Genomic DNA, 15213 nt, shown 5'->3' with positions numbered 1-15213 from the left:
ACGACACTTCCTATTAGAAAATGAGGCCTATATTAATCCTTAGGCCGCCGTGAACGCCAGTTTCCTGATCCCATGTTTCACAGCTTCCTCATTACATTCAAAACACTGCCACCTCCTTGTGCCCCAGCTCGACCTATACCCCCGCACATCTGCGCAGGCGCAGTGGGAACCCAGTTGGTTCCATTCAAAATACAAATACATTTTGACCCAAATCAACACATTAAACCCTTATTAGGCACTATAGCTTCGGAAATTAAATAATTTCCACAGGTCTCATTCTGAAACATCTCCCACCAGCGGGTAAATGCAGCCCAATCATCTTCACCGACGCCTTGCTGTAGTGTTGGGAGGTTGATTTTGGGTGGCTTCTGTCGTGTGTCCCTGGTGTCATGCACATTCTTCTGATGTAGCTGCATCAGTGCAATGCATGTCGGCATGTCCTCTGCCGTCTTCACCACTGTACATCCTGCCGCCTCACAACTCAACGAGACCGCCATCACCACCAGGTATGCCTGGACAGGCTACCACACCAGCTCCTTAACCCGTGTAGTATGAAGACCAGGCACTCCCACAGGCACAAGAGCCAGCACCCAGCCAGACTGTGGCACAACACACTCCCATATCACCACCTCCAAGACCACGCAGAGACAGACGTCCACCAGCGTACCTCCGGGATTATGTCACAGAGTGATGAGTTTCCTGCTGGAAACTGGGGGGGATGTGGGATGGAGATGGGGTGACACAGAGTCAAATTCGGCGGGTGGCAGTGCCGGTGCGCCGCCTGTAGGTGAGGTGGAGAAACGTGAGTGTAAACAAAGAGAGCGTGAGGCAGAGAAACGTGAGTGTAAACAAAGAGAGCGTGAGGCTGACGGAACACATATTACCTCCCTAATACGTAAGTTAATAGTTACGTATTCGGCTGTCCATACTGTGCCAGTCAATGATATATCAGGGCTAGGAGGCGCAACGTGGACTCACAACGTCAGGTTGTACATCCTAATTTGTGTGTCTTGTCTCTTTGCAGCTAGGAGCATTCATGATGTTGTACCTGAATAAAGGATTACCAACACGCACCCGAATGTCTCTTTGACCAGCGTCGTAAGGGGGGGACCGGGAGGGGCGGTCTGCCCTGGGTGACACCATCTAGGAGTGACACCATGGAGCCTCTCTAAAGGTGACACTAACGCCCGAAACAGTGCTGCAGCAACATAAGAGAAGACATAAGAGAAGAATCCTTCGTTTCTATATAGCCTCTTATACGATTATCGAGTAAAAATAGGCCTATATAGGGAAAATCATTGATTTTGATTGAAGGCAAGGAAATCTAAGATCAGATTCACTGAGATGTTACCTGTACTCAAGGTCAAATCAGAACCAGTGTTTCTCTGATATTGCAAAGTTTTTTTTATTTTTAACTTTTTTTTTCATTGTTGACGATGAATAAATGTAGGATCTGTTGGTTGTACTCAAAGTGGTATTTGAGTTTATTTCCTCGATATTACTACAATTATTTACTTTATCATTAATAAAGTTGAGAAGTATTCTCCTGTTCTGTTTATGGCCCTTAAACGTTCTCATTGCTAAGCATTAGTCACTGGGTATGCGGTAGTGACGTGATTGGAGTTTACTCCCCACCCCATCCCCCCACCCATGGATTTCATGGGGGTGACACCAACCCTAGCAACGCCACTGGGAATGACGTACCATGTATCTTGTAAATTGGTCTAACATTAACCCTTAAACCGTCCAAACGTAGATCTACGTTTTTTCAACATTTGAAAGTATGTAAAAAAAGTAGATCTTTGTTTTTTTTTTACATTTGAAAACATGTAAAAAAACTTTGATCTACTTTTGGAGCACTACGCATGTGAACCTAGATCTGATTGAACAGTTTAAGGGTTAAATAAGGTTTGATGTCAATATGGAAGGTAGGTGTAAATTAATGTGACATGTGTTGCAGTTCCAGGGGTTAGGTGTTGATGCATGTACTTCTGGAAAGACAACTGGAGTGATGCTGAATTAAACTAAAATCCGTATGAAGGAGTGGAACCATATGATGACGTTTCGGTCCGTCCTGGAGAACAGTGAAGCTCATGACTTGACAATGGTCCAGGATGGACCGAAACAACGTCATAAGGTTCCTCTCTCAAGTGCAGGTTTGTGGTGAATTGTTCCAGCTGCAGTGTTGTGACTTTATTCTTGATGTTGAAACTCTTGTGTCTTAACCCCACAAGGGACGTTCCTTCATGCCGGTGAGGTGCTACTGATCAAAGGAATTAGATCTGACAATGTCTTCCTTGGATGGCCCCTCAAGGAACGTTCTTGGACGCTGGTGAGGGGCTCTTGATCTAGGACCTTGGATCTGTGTTCCCTGAATTGAGCCTGAATACCTTCCACTTCCCCCCCCCACGGGCGCTGCATAATCCCTATGGGTCTAGCGCTCCCCCATGATTATAATAATAATAGCTTCCTTGGACAGAATCTTATTGCCTCCCGGGCACTGTATGGCCCCTATGGGTTTATCCCTACCCCCAAATGAACGTGTAGTTACACAAATTTAGGTGAAATAATTATACATAGTAACATAAAACACGAAAGCACTTAGATGTTCACTATTTTTTCATAGTGTTTTTTTGCATATTGTGATATCACCTGTTCACTGTGATCTTGTTGCATAGTAACATGTGTAAATTGCTTAAGGTAACCCATGAAAGTCAGACTTATTTCCAGTGGAGTCCTTATGATATCTTGTAATAACGTAAGTCTGGGTTATTTGTGATTTGTTCCATCTACGGTATTGTGACTATATTCTCCGGCTTATACATTTAAAATAAGCATCTGAATGTATGTAGCACAGGGGAGATTACATGGTATGTGAGGACAGGTAATGGGTTACTCACTTCTCTGGACAATCTTCCTGCAGTAGATGGCCTCCATGCCATGCAGATGGTCTCTCTTAAGCTGGTTACAGTCGACGGTGTCGAGGGTGCTGGAGTCGAAGTGGGTCTCTCCACATCGTGGATCGAATGAGCTGTTGCACTCCCAGCAACGGATGCCCCAACCTGCAACACAGTAACTCCAACATTTAGCATACCTTCACAATTAGTTGGTTAATTGGGACACTAAGAGTCAATTATCAAGGCTGCATACAATGTTCCCTAATAGACAAGAATACTTAATGCCTAAATTTGTAAAACAGTAAACTCTCATTACATATACACAGAATATGCCTCACAATGCATATATTCCAGTGTGCTTCACAATTAAATTGCAAAATTATATATGAACTGAGCCCATCCCTGCTATGGCCTCTACTGCTGCTTTAACGCTCCAGTGTTTTCACCCCAGGCTTCGTTCTATTGTCTCTGTTACACTAATAAAGCTCGCTGTGTTGTCGAAACCTCTCTTAAATAAAGGTCTCCAGATGTTGCACATGATATTCTTTCTATAAGTCATTCAGTAAGAAAATGGACGCATGAAGAAAGAACTTGATTTCTGTTGGATAAGATGCTAATTTTAATTGTTATTTTGATTATATTCACAAAGGCACTAGGTTATTCAGCGTTTATTAATATATAACGTTACTATATAGATATACAGACTCTATAGTCAACCTGTCTTCCTAATGCACAACTGTAAGAAATCAAATGACTGCCGACAAATAGAGTGGAACACACACACACACACCTTAAATAAGTTACTTACACCTTAAGTAAGTTACACTAGACACACCTTCACTTACTTAGAGGGAAGCATACACTAGACACACCTTCGGTCCTGGGACCTTGATAAATGAGAAGAATAAGAGGTTACAGGCTACATATAGGGGAAGGAGAAAGCGCCACCAGAAGCGTGGAACGGTTTATCTTACGGCTGCATCATGTTGCAATGACTCAGCATCTCGTGACATCCATAAATGTCCCAACACCATACATTTGTCTTATTTCAATATTATCGGTATTTTATACCATCCATAAGATAAACCTTTCTCCACATCAAGGTTACAGAGACACACAGGAATTTAAGGACAACCTAGGTCGCAAAAAATGTCCCCTTTCGATACCTACTACTCTCATATCTCTAATTTCAAAATACACATCACTAGGAATTATGGTAAAATTAATATAAATATGTGGACTGTATGTTGAACTGAATTAATGATTACATATACACATTTATATATCAGAAGGAGAATTTATATTAATAGCACTCGCCAATTTGTCTGGAGATTACTTTGTGTCATACACAAACCCCTGCCTAAAATATGAAGAAAATGCTGGCCAGAAATTTCAACATATAAAGACCTTACTTAGCTGGGGTATGGTGCACTCATCATTTTTTACAACTAATTACAGAGTTTTGTCCAGTCGCCTGTTTCTCACATTCTGCAGGACTGCAAATTCAACAAATTCTGCTCCTATTTGAGAGGTTTCAACCACAATTTAACCTCCAGAGCGACGAAATTTTTCCACGTTTCACTAGCATCTGTTTTGGCCCATTCCCAAAACAATGGCGTCTCTCCCTCCCAAGCGACGCTAACACTCTCGCTGGTTCCTCTTTTATTTACAAATTAATTTTTATTAACTACAATGCATTTCACTAATTTACATACATAGGTTAGACTGGCATCTAATAAAAAATTAACCAATTATAACACTAACACAAATTAAATATACATCAAGGCGATACAGAAGTTGTTATTCTGGAACAGAACAAACTCTAAAACAGCCACATAATCAAGTTAACGTTTTGGTTTTGACTGAAGTGTAAACATGGAAAACCGGAATAAATAAAGGAGATATAAATAACGTACTGAAAATATGTAACCATGACAGGATTCGCAACAATAGAGTCAAGTTGGACAAATTTAGATTTACAAAGGATATAGGAAGGTATTGGTTTGGCAATTAAGTTGTTTACCTGGAGAGGGCTTCGGGGGTCAACGCCCCCGCGGTTCGGTCTGAGACCAGGTCTCGTGGTGGATCAGGGTCTAATCAACCAGGCTGTTACTGCTGGCCGCATAAAAGCTGACGTACGAACCACAGCCCAGCTCGTCAGGTACTGACTTTAGGTGCCTGCCCAGTGCCTTCTTGAAGACAGCCAGGGGTCTATTGGTAATTCTCCTTATGTATGCTGGGAGGCAGTTGAACAGTCTTGGGCCCCGGACACTTATTGTAGGTAAGTGGAATAAACAACTAAGTAACGTCAATGAAGTGAGAACTTTCAGCAGTTTTAAAAATAGGGTGGACAGGTATGTGTCTAATTTATCAACATGTCGGTTTTCTGAACCATTCATCTACAAAGGTTCCTTGATGTTGGTGAGGGGCTCTTGATTTAGGGAATTGGATCTGTGCTCCAGTTCCCCAAACTAAGCCTGAATGCCTTCCACATCCCCCCCAGGCGCTGTATAATCCTACGGGTTTAGCGCTTCCCCTTTATAATAATAATAGTAATAATAATAATAATAATAATAATCTCATCTCAACCAATTATAATATGTAAACCACACACTGTAAGCTTTGCAAGGAAATGAAAATTGTCATTTTTTTTTTCATTTTCACTTCCGTGCCTGTCCGTCGTCGTCCAGCTTTCCTTCAACTCCTATATATTATTAGAAGTATATACTGTCTCATAGTTGTATTGTGTACCACAAGCACCAGTAACTCTGCTAAACTTAACAATTATCAGTTCTTATTGTGACTTTTACTGTGAATTAATTGAGTATATTTAAAATATAGTACAGACTACGTTTTGCCCGAGATGCTATATATTCTTTGGTCCTTCAGTTTATTGTATGTCCTGTACAGTATTATTATTATAATCAAAAGTAAGCACTAAACCCACCAGGGTCATACAGCGCTACATGTATCCTGTAAATTAATACCAAAATTTAGATTAGTATCTGCATTTGTATTTCATCAACATTAATAACATCCATAAATGTTATAGCGAATTGTCTTACTAAACCTTCCAACAAATTGTTCTTGAAAAATTCCACTAGTTGTTAAAACTATTATTATTATAATAAAAAAAACCACTAAACCTACAAGGGGCATTCAGCGTAGTAGGGCAGGGAAACGTGCAGGGGTATTGGGTAGCAAGAGGGAGAGGGATTATTATTAGGTCATAGAGTTGCAGCGGGGCAGTGGATAGTGCAGGAGTAGTGGGTAGCAAGAGACTAAGGTAGAAAGGGCTGTGAGGAGTGCTAGAGGCATCATCATCAGAGTTTGTGCAGTAAATCAGTTGCTGTCAAAAAGTCAATGAGAGAGTCTGGGTTAAAGGAGAGTCCATCAGCAAGAAGGGAAGGCAAAGTAAGGGCAGTAGAATGGTGACGACGTTGGAGGTAAATTCTGCGTGTTCGTTGATAGAGTGGAGAGTCCGACAGAATATGGCTAACAGAAACTGGAACCTTACAATTCTCACAGAGTGGAACAAGGCGCCTCTCCATGAGATACCCGTGAGTAAGACAAGTGTGGCTGATGCAAAGATGGGAGAAAGTAGTCTCTCAACCTCTACACTGATGACAAGACGACGGCCAGAAACCTATACTTGGTTTAATAGAATGTAATTTGTTATGTAGTAGATCAGACCAATGTTATTGCCAACGGGTGCGAAGGTGGGTAGCAATTACAGCAAAATAGTCTGTGAACGGAACACCTCTATAAGAAACTGGGAGGTCATGTACTGCTGAGGTCATGTACCACACAGCAGTGTCTGCCTGTTCATTGCCCTGTATGTCAACATGACCGGGGGCAGAACAAAAAATAATATCTTCGTGCTTGTTAGAGATACGGCATAACCAAAGTTGGATACGGAGAACCAGGGAATGAGGTGTATCAAATTTTCTTATAGCCTGTAAAGCACTAAGGAAGTGTCTGAAACGACCACAAATAGTGACACAGGCATAGATGCAATACGGATTAGTGCTACAAGAATGGCATACAATTCATCTATAAAAATGCTAGACGAGGGTAATAAATGCCCTTGAATGATGTTCTCCGGAAACACTGCTGCAAATTCGATGCCATCAGAAGACTTGGAACCACTGGTGTACACTGCGATGACATAAGAATGAGATTGGAAGTGGTTAAGAAAAAGTAAGTGAGAAGCCACCCGAGGCAGTGGGAAAGAACAGACATGAACCGTTGGAACTTCCCAAGGGAGTAGGGAAAAGTGAGATGCTACATGAACATAGAAAAGTGGTAACTGAAGAGAAGACAAGAGCGAATGTAGGTGAAGAGAAAAAGGGACAGAGTAAACAGGGGCGATGAACAAATAAAGAACGTCTACTAACATCAGTGACTATCCTATAAATGGAAGGATTGCAGCGGTCATGAGAGCGAACATAATAGCGAAGGCAATGGGCATCATGGCGATCGGTCAAGGATGGAATATTCGAATCTGCATAGAGGCTCTCAAATGGTGAAGAGGGAAAAGCACCGAGGCATAAACATAATCCCTGGTGATGGAAGGAATTAAGGCTAGAAAAAGTTGCAGGAGAGGTCGCTGAATATATCTGGTCACCATAATAATTTCGATAAAATTAGGGTTGAATGTAGTTGAAGGAGAGTTCTACGATCAGCCCTCCATGAAAGATGAGCGAAGGTTTTAAGGAGGTTCAGCCGGCTATGACAAGTTGCCTTCAGAGAGGTAATGTGAGGTTTCCAGGATAACTGACAGTCAAACAGAAGGCGGAGAAACCTGACCATATCATGTTCTGCGATACGCGAGCCAAATAGGTGCAATGGATGATAAGAGATGACAGAACATCTAGTGAAAGTAATTTAGTGAGTTTCAGTACTAAAAAATTTAAACCCATGAATAGTGGCTCAATTGGAAAATCGGTTGACAGCATGCTGGAGAGGAATGGCAATGAAGTGACAGTCAGTACCTACCCAAGATATAGCAAAGTCATCAACATAGAGTGACGACCAAATATTAGATGGGAAAAATAGATGCCAGATCATTTATAGCAAGGAGAAAAAGTGTTGTGCTCAGAACACACCCCTGGGATGACACCTTCAGCTTGGACAAAGTCTGGGGAAAGCATATTATTAACCCAAACACAGAAATGTCTCTCAGCTAAGAAGCTCTTAAGGAAAAATGGTAGATTGCCTCGGAAGCTTAAGAAGTGGAGCTGGGCCAAGATGTTATACAGGTCGGTCATCACTAATCCAGCAATCAGTTATTCAGTTCCATCCAGCACTAATTTCGGCTAGCATAATTTCAAATTTCATCATTTTACTAACTCAAATTATTATACTGACTCAAATTTCATCATTATACTGACTCAGAAATTGTGCAGATGGTTGTAAATCCACAGTAGCAAGCCAGTGGAGAAGAAAGCAGTGATGAAAATGAGGAAGATGTAGGAAGATGATAGGTTAAGTGTATTCTAACCTAGCCACTTTGTAATCCGGCACACTACAGGTCCCAATGATGCCGGATTAGTGATGGCTGACCTGTGCCTCCAAGTTGTGTCATATGCCTTCTCAAGGTCAAAAAAGATGGCGATAACTGAGTGGTTATTGGCAAAGGCATAACAAACATACGTATCCAAGCATAGTAAGGGGTCAGTGGTAGAACGGCCCTTATGAAAGCCATATTGACTAGTGGAGAGACTATTATGCGTCTCTAAATACTACATCAAATGTCTATTTACCAGACATTCCATCACTGGTAAGAGCAATGGGACGATAGTGGAAGGCATCATGTCCTGTAGTACCTGATTTGTAGAAAGGGAGAACAACGGCAGATTTCCACAGCTGGGGAAGAACTCCTTGCGACCAAATACGATTAAAGAGTCATAAGATAACAGCAAGGGCTCACTGATGTAAATGCTGTAGCATACGAACATGAATTCCGTCAGGCCCAGCTACCGATGATTGGCAAATGGAGAGTGTTGCCTCCAGTTCCAGAAGTGTAAAAGGCACATTATAAGATTCTTCTCTGATAGAAGAAAAGTTTAAGGGCTCTAACTCTCTGGCAGAGTTAGAGGAAAGAAACAAGTGGCATAGATGGAGCCCCTGAGAGATACTGGCAAAATGATTACCAATTTCAGTGGCAACATCAAAAAGGTTTGCTATAGTGACACCGGCAACCCGAAGAATGGGAGCCGGGTTGGGAGAGTATTTACCTCTCAGTTTCCGTACTTTTTCCTGAGGAAGCCGAAGTGACAGTAGAAACAATCCCACCAGCAAGTGTGTTTAGCGTCACGGATGACATGGTAGGTGACCGCTCTCTTCCGTTTAAAATCAAGGAGTCGCTCTTTGATTCTTTTGTACTGGTACCTGCCCCATGCAACACATTTCAAACGTACTGCCCGAGCACAAGCAGAAGACCACCAAGGCACACACCTGCCCAAGGTTTGGGGTATAGAATGTGAAGCTGTGGTTAAAACTGAGGTCGAGAAGAGGTGTAAAAGCTCATCAATACAGGACAAAGAAGGATCCTCACTAAATGCAGTTTGGCGTGAGTAAAGGTCAAATTACCAGCATTGGCTACGAGGTGGGGAATACGAAGAAATAAGGATGATTGGAAAATGACTGTTGTAATGCAAGTCTGGGAGGACAGACCAGGTAAAGTCTAGTGCAGTTGAGGAAGAGCAAACCGAGAGATCGACGCAAGAGAGAGAATGAGTACAAGAATCAAAATGGGTGGGAGAACCTGTATTTAAAATATGGAGGGGGAGAGATGTGAGAAAAGCCTCCAACTGAATGCCACAAGAGTCACAGTGAGACCCCCCCCCTCCCAGAGGAAATGGTGAGCACTAAAATCGCCAAGTAACAGAAGTGGTAGAGGTAAGGAAGAAACCGGAAATGCAACATCTGGGATAGATAATGCTCGAGAAGGAGAGAGACAAAGAACAGATTGTATACCACTTATTCAAGTGGATGCGGGCTGCAGTGTAATGCAGCGAAGTATGAACAAAGAGCTGATGGTATGGAATACTGGTGCATATAAGAAGTGCGCTTTCATTAAAGGTTCCATTGGGAAAAGGATCTGATGAATATGATAAAACAGTCTGAGTTGGGGTGGATAACAGCAGAGCATAATTTGGGTTTTTGTAAACAAACTCAAACAGGGGAAAACTGGGAGAGCAACACCTGAAGCTCACTTTGGCTACCTCTGAGGCCACGGATATTCCACTGTAAGTAAGCCATGATTTGCGAAGAGAAAGATACAAGAAATCTGAAGGTAGAGGTATCTACGGACTAGAAGGGTTAGAAAAGTCCATGTGGAGGCAGCGGAAAACGCACAAGCAGCGAAGGATTGGGACGCTATGAAGAAAGGAGTCGTGCAGATGGAGAAGAGTGAAGAGGAGGAACAGGAGGCGGATCGGTGTCCATCAATGATCTAGTCTCCTCAATATATTCTGAGATAGCTTCAAGTGTTTCAGAGGACAAGGACGTTGTATGTGGGACGATATTGGAGATGGAAGGAGGAAGGTGAGTAAAAATCGGGGCGACGATGGAATATACCAAAGTAGGGGAGGACGAAAGAGTACAGGGAACTGGAGAAGAAGCTTGGGAGGGGACAGGAGAGGAAGCAACCTGGGAGGGGGCAGAAGAGGAAGAAACTTGGGAGGGGACAGGAGAGGTAGGTACAGTTCGAGGAAGAGGATGAACCTCCATATTCATAACAGAGACAGTTAGAGGTAAAGAACCAGGTACAGAGGCTGGAAAGAAAAAGGAAAAATGTGCAGCTAAAGGAGAGAAGGAGGGGTTAAAGGAGATTTTAACAAGGGGGATTTTTTGGACTTATGAGAAGTAGAGGGGAGATGGGGATGGGTTGTTGTACTAGGTCTTGTAGACGCAGAAACTTGTGAGTGAGAAGAGGAAGAGGCGAGAACAGAATGAGGCATCGAGGCAGGGCCCTCTGAGTCTAGGACAGCAAAAGAATTAGAGACAGGGGTGACTGTGGGAGGGGTGACCACAGAGGAGGTTCCGAAAGTTGGGCCCCCAGAGGTGGGGGTCGTTTAGTAGCTGGAGAATAGGAAATACGGGGAAGTCTCCCCTGGAAGCATAGATGGGGGACTGCCATAGCATAAGGAAAGCCTTCTGGCTTTTGAGACACCGGATTTCTCGCTCATTTAAGTAAACTTGGCAACGGCAAGAGTAAGATGGGTAAGATAAAATTAAGACACATGTGCAACATCTGGGTATCTTTATTGTAGACGTTTTGCCATCCAGTGGCTTTATCAATACAAATTCCAGGACATAACTTGACAGTAGGACTATATACAGAAGATGAAGTAATCAGTCCCTCAACCTTGGAGTAGGTTCTTCTCTTAGGGAAGGACCTACTTCCACTGGGGAATCCCGCCTACCAGTGACTATGCCCTCGTCTGCTACACCTGACGTTAGTATATAAGTGCCAGGCTCCTTGCTTCTGCTTCAGAATCTCCACGACTACGGTGCTCTTCGCACCTACTCCAAGGTTGAGGGGCTGATTACCTCATCTTCTGTACATAGTCCTGCTGTCTTCAAGTTATGTCCTGGAATTTGTATTGATAAAGCCACTGGATGGCGAAACGTCTACAATAAAGATACCCAGATGTTGCACATGTGTCTTAATTTTATCTTGCCAGTATTATATACCATTCTTGCACAAGATGGGTAAGCCTCATGGCAATTAAAGCAAGATGGATGTAGACTACAAGACTTATTGGTATGGTCGTCGGCACCATAGACTGGGCATTCGGCCATGGACCTGCAATATTTCACTGGATGACCAAAACGTTAGCAATTTCTACACTGTTGCGGTGTAGGGATCACCTTTTGAACTTGTAAACAGTGTCCCGGAATATAAACCAATGACGGAAGCTCACGGCAGTCAAAAGTTAAGCGAGCTACATTGCAAGGGCATCGTTTCTGCCTGCAGGAAGGGAGGACTTAAGTGTCTATTTTGAGGATTGGGAGGTCTTGGAGCTCAAGCTGTTCCAGAATGTCATCACATGTCTGGAAATTCTGTTGTACAATGATATGAGGTAGAATGACAGTACCACTACAAGAATTGAAAGAAAAATGTTTTTCAATAGTTAAAGGAATGGCATCTATGGTTGTAAGGAGAGAAAGATCGCGAGCTTGGCTAGTACTGTGACAGATCATGCACCACTCTTGAGAGCATGAAAGAATATATCTCAACCAACATGGCATAGGAGTGCCTTGCTAATACTATGATCAGAAAGATAGTCAGAAGTCGGTCACAGAATAAAAGACTTAGTCCATTGTGCATTTTGAAACATAGCATGTAAAGGGAGGGAGGGAGTGTTGTGCCGGTCTCTTCTGGGCAGAATGTGAAGGAAGTGAAGGAGCATCATCAGGTAATGGTCTCTGGACATTTAGGTGTGGGGCGAGTCGGTCCGACGTAGGAGGGGCAGGCGATCCAAAAATTGCTGCACCGTAGAGGGAAAAGGTGGAAACATAATCAAAGAAGTGCGGAGGTCAGATGTATCAAAGGAGCCAGGAGGAACCCCAGTACCTGGAGTGGATGACGAAACAGCACCAGCAGGAGGTACAGGGGCATTAGAAATGTCCACAGAGTGGTCAAATAATGAGGTAGGGTTGGAACAGGGTGAAGTGGCAGAAAGGGGCCCGGGGGGAGTTGCTTCATGGATTTAAGACTCCATGGTTATGTAACTTCTTCCTTTATGTTATGAAAAGAAAGAAAAAAAAAGAACAAAAAAAGGGGGGAGTGGAGAGATAGCTCCTAGGAGGAATGAAAGGGCCTCAAATCCCCCTCTGTGCCCAAGAGAACCCCAGCACCGCAAGTAGTGCAGATGCGGCATGAAATCCGTGCCATACCCTACCCTTCATGCCAGTAAACCAGCAATTTGGGATAGCAACCTCACATCTACCGAGCCACCTCAATGGACGAGAGGGCGACTGGATACCCACCACAAAGCATACCTCCTTTGGCCACCACCCCCCAGAATCCGAAAGGCAGCTTTCAAAGATACACCCATCACCCGAAAGACACCCAAAGCCACCCCAGGGAGACCAGAGAGGGAGTGGGACATCCCCAGGTGATCCAGATTCCAAGGCAATCTACACCACCACCACCACGGACCTCAGTGGAATGAGATGGACAGCAGCTCATGCTGACTGCAGTGTGAGGGCTGATCGCATCGCAGCCAACCGCACTTCACCCTGTACCCCTCATAATGGCCCCCCAGGACTACCAGGTGCCTCGGGTCTGAATACTGGCTCATGCCTGCCCTCAGACAATGGGGTTGAGCACCTCACCTGGGGAGCACGTCAACAGACCTCCATCACGTCGGCTGTCAATACCAGCTTAGCTGAGTCAGCTGACAGTCAGCCAAATAGCTCAGCTGACCGGGACTTCACGTCTCCAGATGTTCCAAGTCTTGCTCCTGTGGTATACAACCTGATGTCGCGCATAAAAATACTGGAAACACAACAATTTCACCTGAAACAACAACTTGAACAACACATGGAAAGATGTGTAGAGTGTACCAATAACAAGATTGTCACAATTTGTGAAAGCAAGTGTAAGGCTGCTGAACAAGGTGGTGGTGGTGTTCTTAATCACAGTAATGACGAATATAATACTTGTGTTGATAACTGTAGTGAGCATCATAACGAAGGCTATGGTGTCAATGATGTTAGTAATAGTGATGACCGTAATATAAGTGGTGGTGAAGAGTGTGATGAGGGCAATGGTATCTATAATGTTAGTAATAGTGATGAGCATAATTTAAGTGGTGGTGAAGAGTGTGATGAGAGCGGTGGTGTCTATAATGTTAGTAATAGTGATGAGCATAATTTAAGTGGTGGTGAAGAGTGTGATGAGAGTGGTGGTGTCTATAATGTTAGTAATAGTGATGAGCATAATATAAGTGGTGGTGCAGAGTGTGATGAGGTTAGTCACTTAGACATTAATGTTGAATACAATACTGTTGACAAATGTAATGAACACAATGTTGGTAGTGGCGCTGGTGATGACAGTTGTAGTGTTGCGTGTAATGTTAGTGGAGGAGGGAATGTGAGTGGTGGTGGTGTCACCTATCATACATTCACACATAAACAGCGTCATGCTCTGGGTTTACGAAGACTCCCACGAGGCCTTACAACTGGAGGTGCACTTACAAAACTCATGGACAAGGGTAGCACTGTTGACATTGATAAGGTCTGCTATTTATATGAACAATTTTTTCATTATGCTGAGAAACTCAAGATGATCCCAGGACTACTATAATGGATCAAAACTCGTATAAACTTTCTATATTAAGCTGGAATATTGCATCACTTAGAAAAAGACTTCCTGAACTTCATCATAAAGTAACCACTGAACCCATTGATGTTGTGTGTCTACAAGAGTGCAGAGTCCCTGAAAAATCCCAACCCCCTAAATTACCATCATTTGTTGCATATAACCTCAAATCTACTAACTCTTGTGTTCTATATATTAAAAAATCACTTCCCCATCAACTTCTTGCACATAAGAAAACAGAGGGGCTACAATATCACGGTGTTAGGATTTATATAGGGAACTCTGCTCTCAACATATTTAACTTGTATGCTCCTGCTGATAAATTTAATTACTTGGAGCTCCCAACTTGTGCTCATTCTGAGCCTACTCTTATTATTGGCGATTACAATGCGAGACACAAAAGCATTGGAAACTCACAGTTTGGTAATCGTAATGGCAATCAACTGTTGTCACTCTTAAACAGTCATGATAATGTCCAAATTGTAGGTGACCTTGAACCCACACATATCTATGGAGGCGTCCTTGATCTGTGCCTGGGCTTCAACATTACTTCTGCCAGCTGTGAGTCTTCCATTGTAACAGATATAGCGTCTGATCATTTCCCTAGGCTAACCTCTCTAGATATTGGTAATACTATCCTTCCTGGTGGGATATTCAAACGGAAACGTTTTAATGTTCCCACAGATCAGCATGATGACTTTGTTGCACATGTGACTGACTGGTATAATTCCTATGAGTGTTCCTCTGTAGAGACCTTTAACAATGATCTTGTGAGCAGTATTCAGAACTACTTAGAGCCGCCACTGCAACCTCTTGGTACTCTAAACCCAACAAACTTCCGTAATAATCATACCTCCTCCAAAAACCATACTTATTACAATGATTCTAAACTTCGTACACTGAAACGTACTGCTCGCAGACTAGGCCTAGCCTATAGAAAACATCGTACCCCTGGAATGCTGAGGCTCTTCCAAACTG

The 15213-nt window shown here is 43.1% G+C and overlaps 1 protein-coding gene across 1 annotated transcript in view; it reads right to left on the bottom strand.

Annotated features, from left to right (window-relative positions):
* LOC138855542 (UPAR/Ly6 domain-containing protein crok-like) overlaps nt 1–10163 on the bottom strand; it is a 76101-nt gene extending 65938 nt beyond the window's left edge. Inside the window, exons 1-2 of the mRNA XM_070105421.1 lie at nt 10118–10163; nt 2901–3062 (exon numbers count right to left, since the gene is read on the bottom strand). Of these exons, the coding sequence (XP_069961522.1) occupies nt 2901–3062; nt 10118–10163 (208 nt within the window). The remainder of the gene's footprint in view (nt 1–2900; nt 3063–10117) is intronic.
* Nucleotides 10164–15213: the final 5050 nt, after the last annotated feature.

Source organism: Cherax quadricarinatus, chromosome 6 (genome assembly GCF_038502225.1).
Source record: "Cherax quadricarinatus isolate ZL_2023a chromosome 6, ASM3850222v1, whole genome shotgun sequence".
NCBI lineage: Eukaryota > Metazoa > Arthropoda > Malacostraca > Decapoda > Parastacidae > Cherax > Cherax quadricarinatus.
The sequence above is the reverse complement of the archived record's forward strand: the minus strand, read 5'-3'. Positions and strand labels throughout refer to the sequence as shown.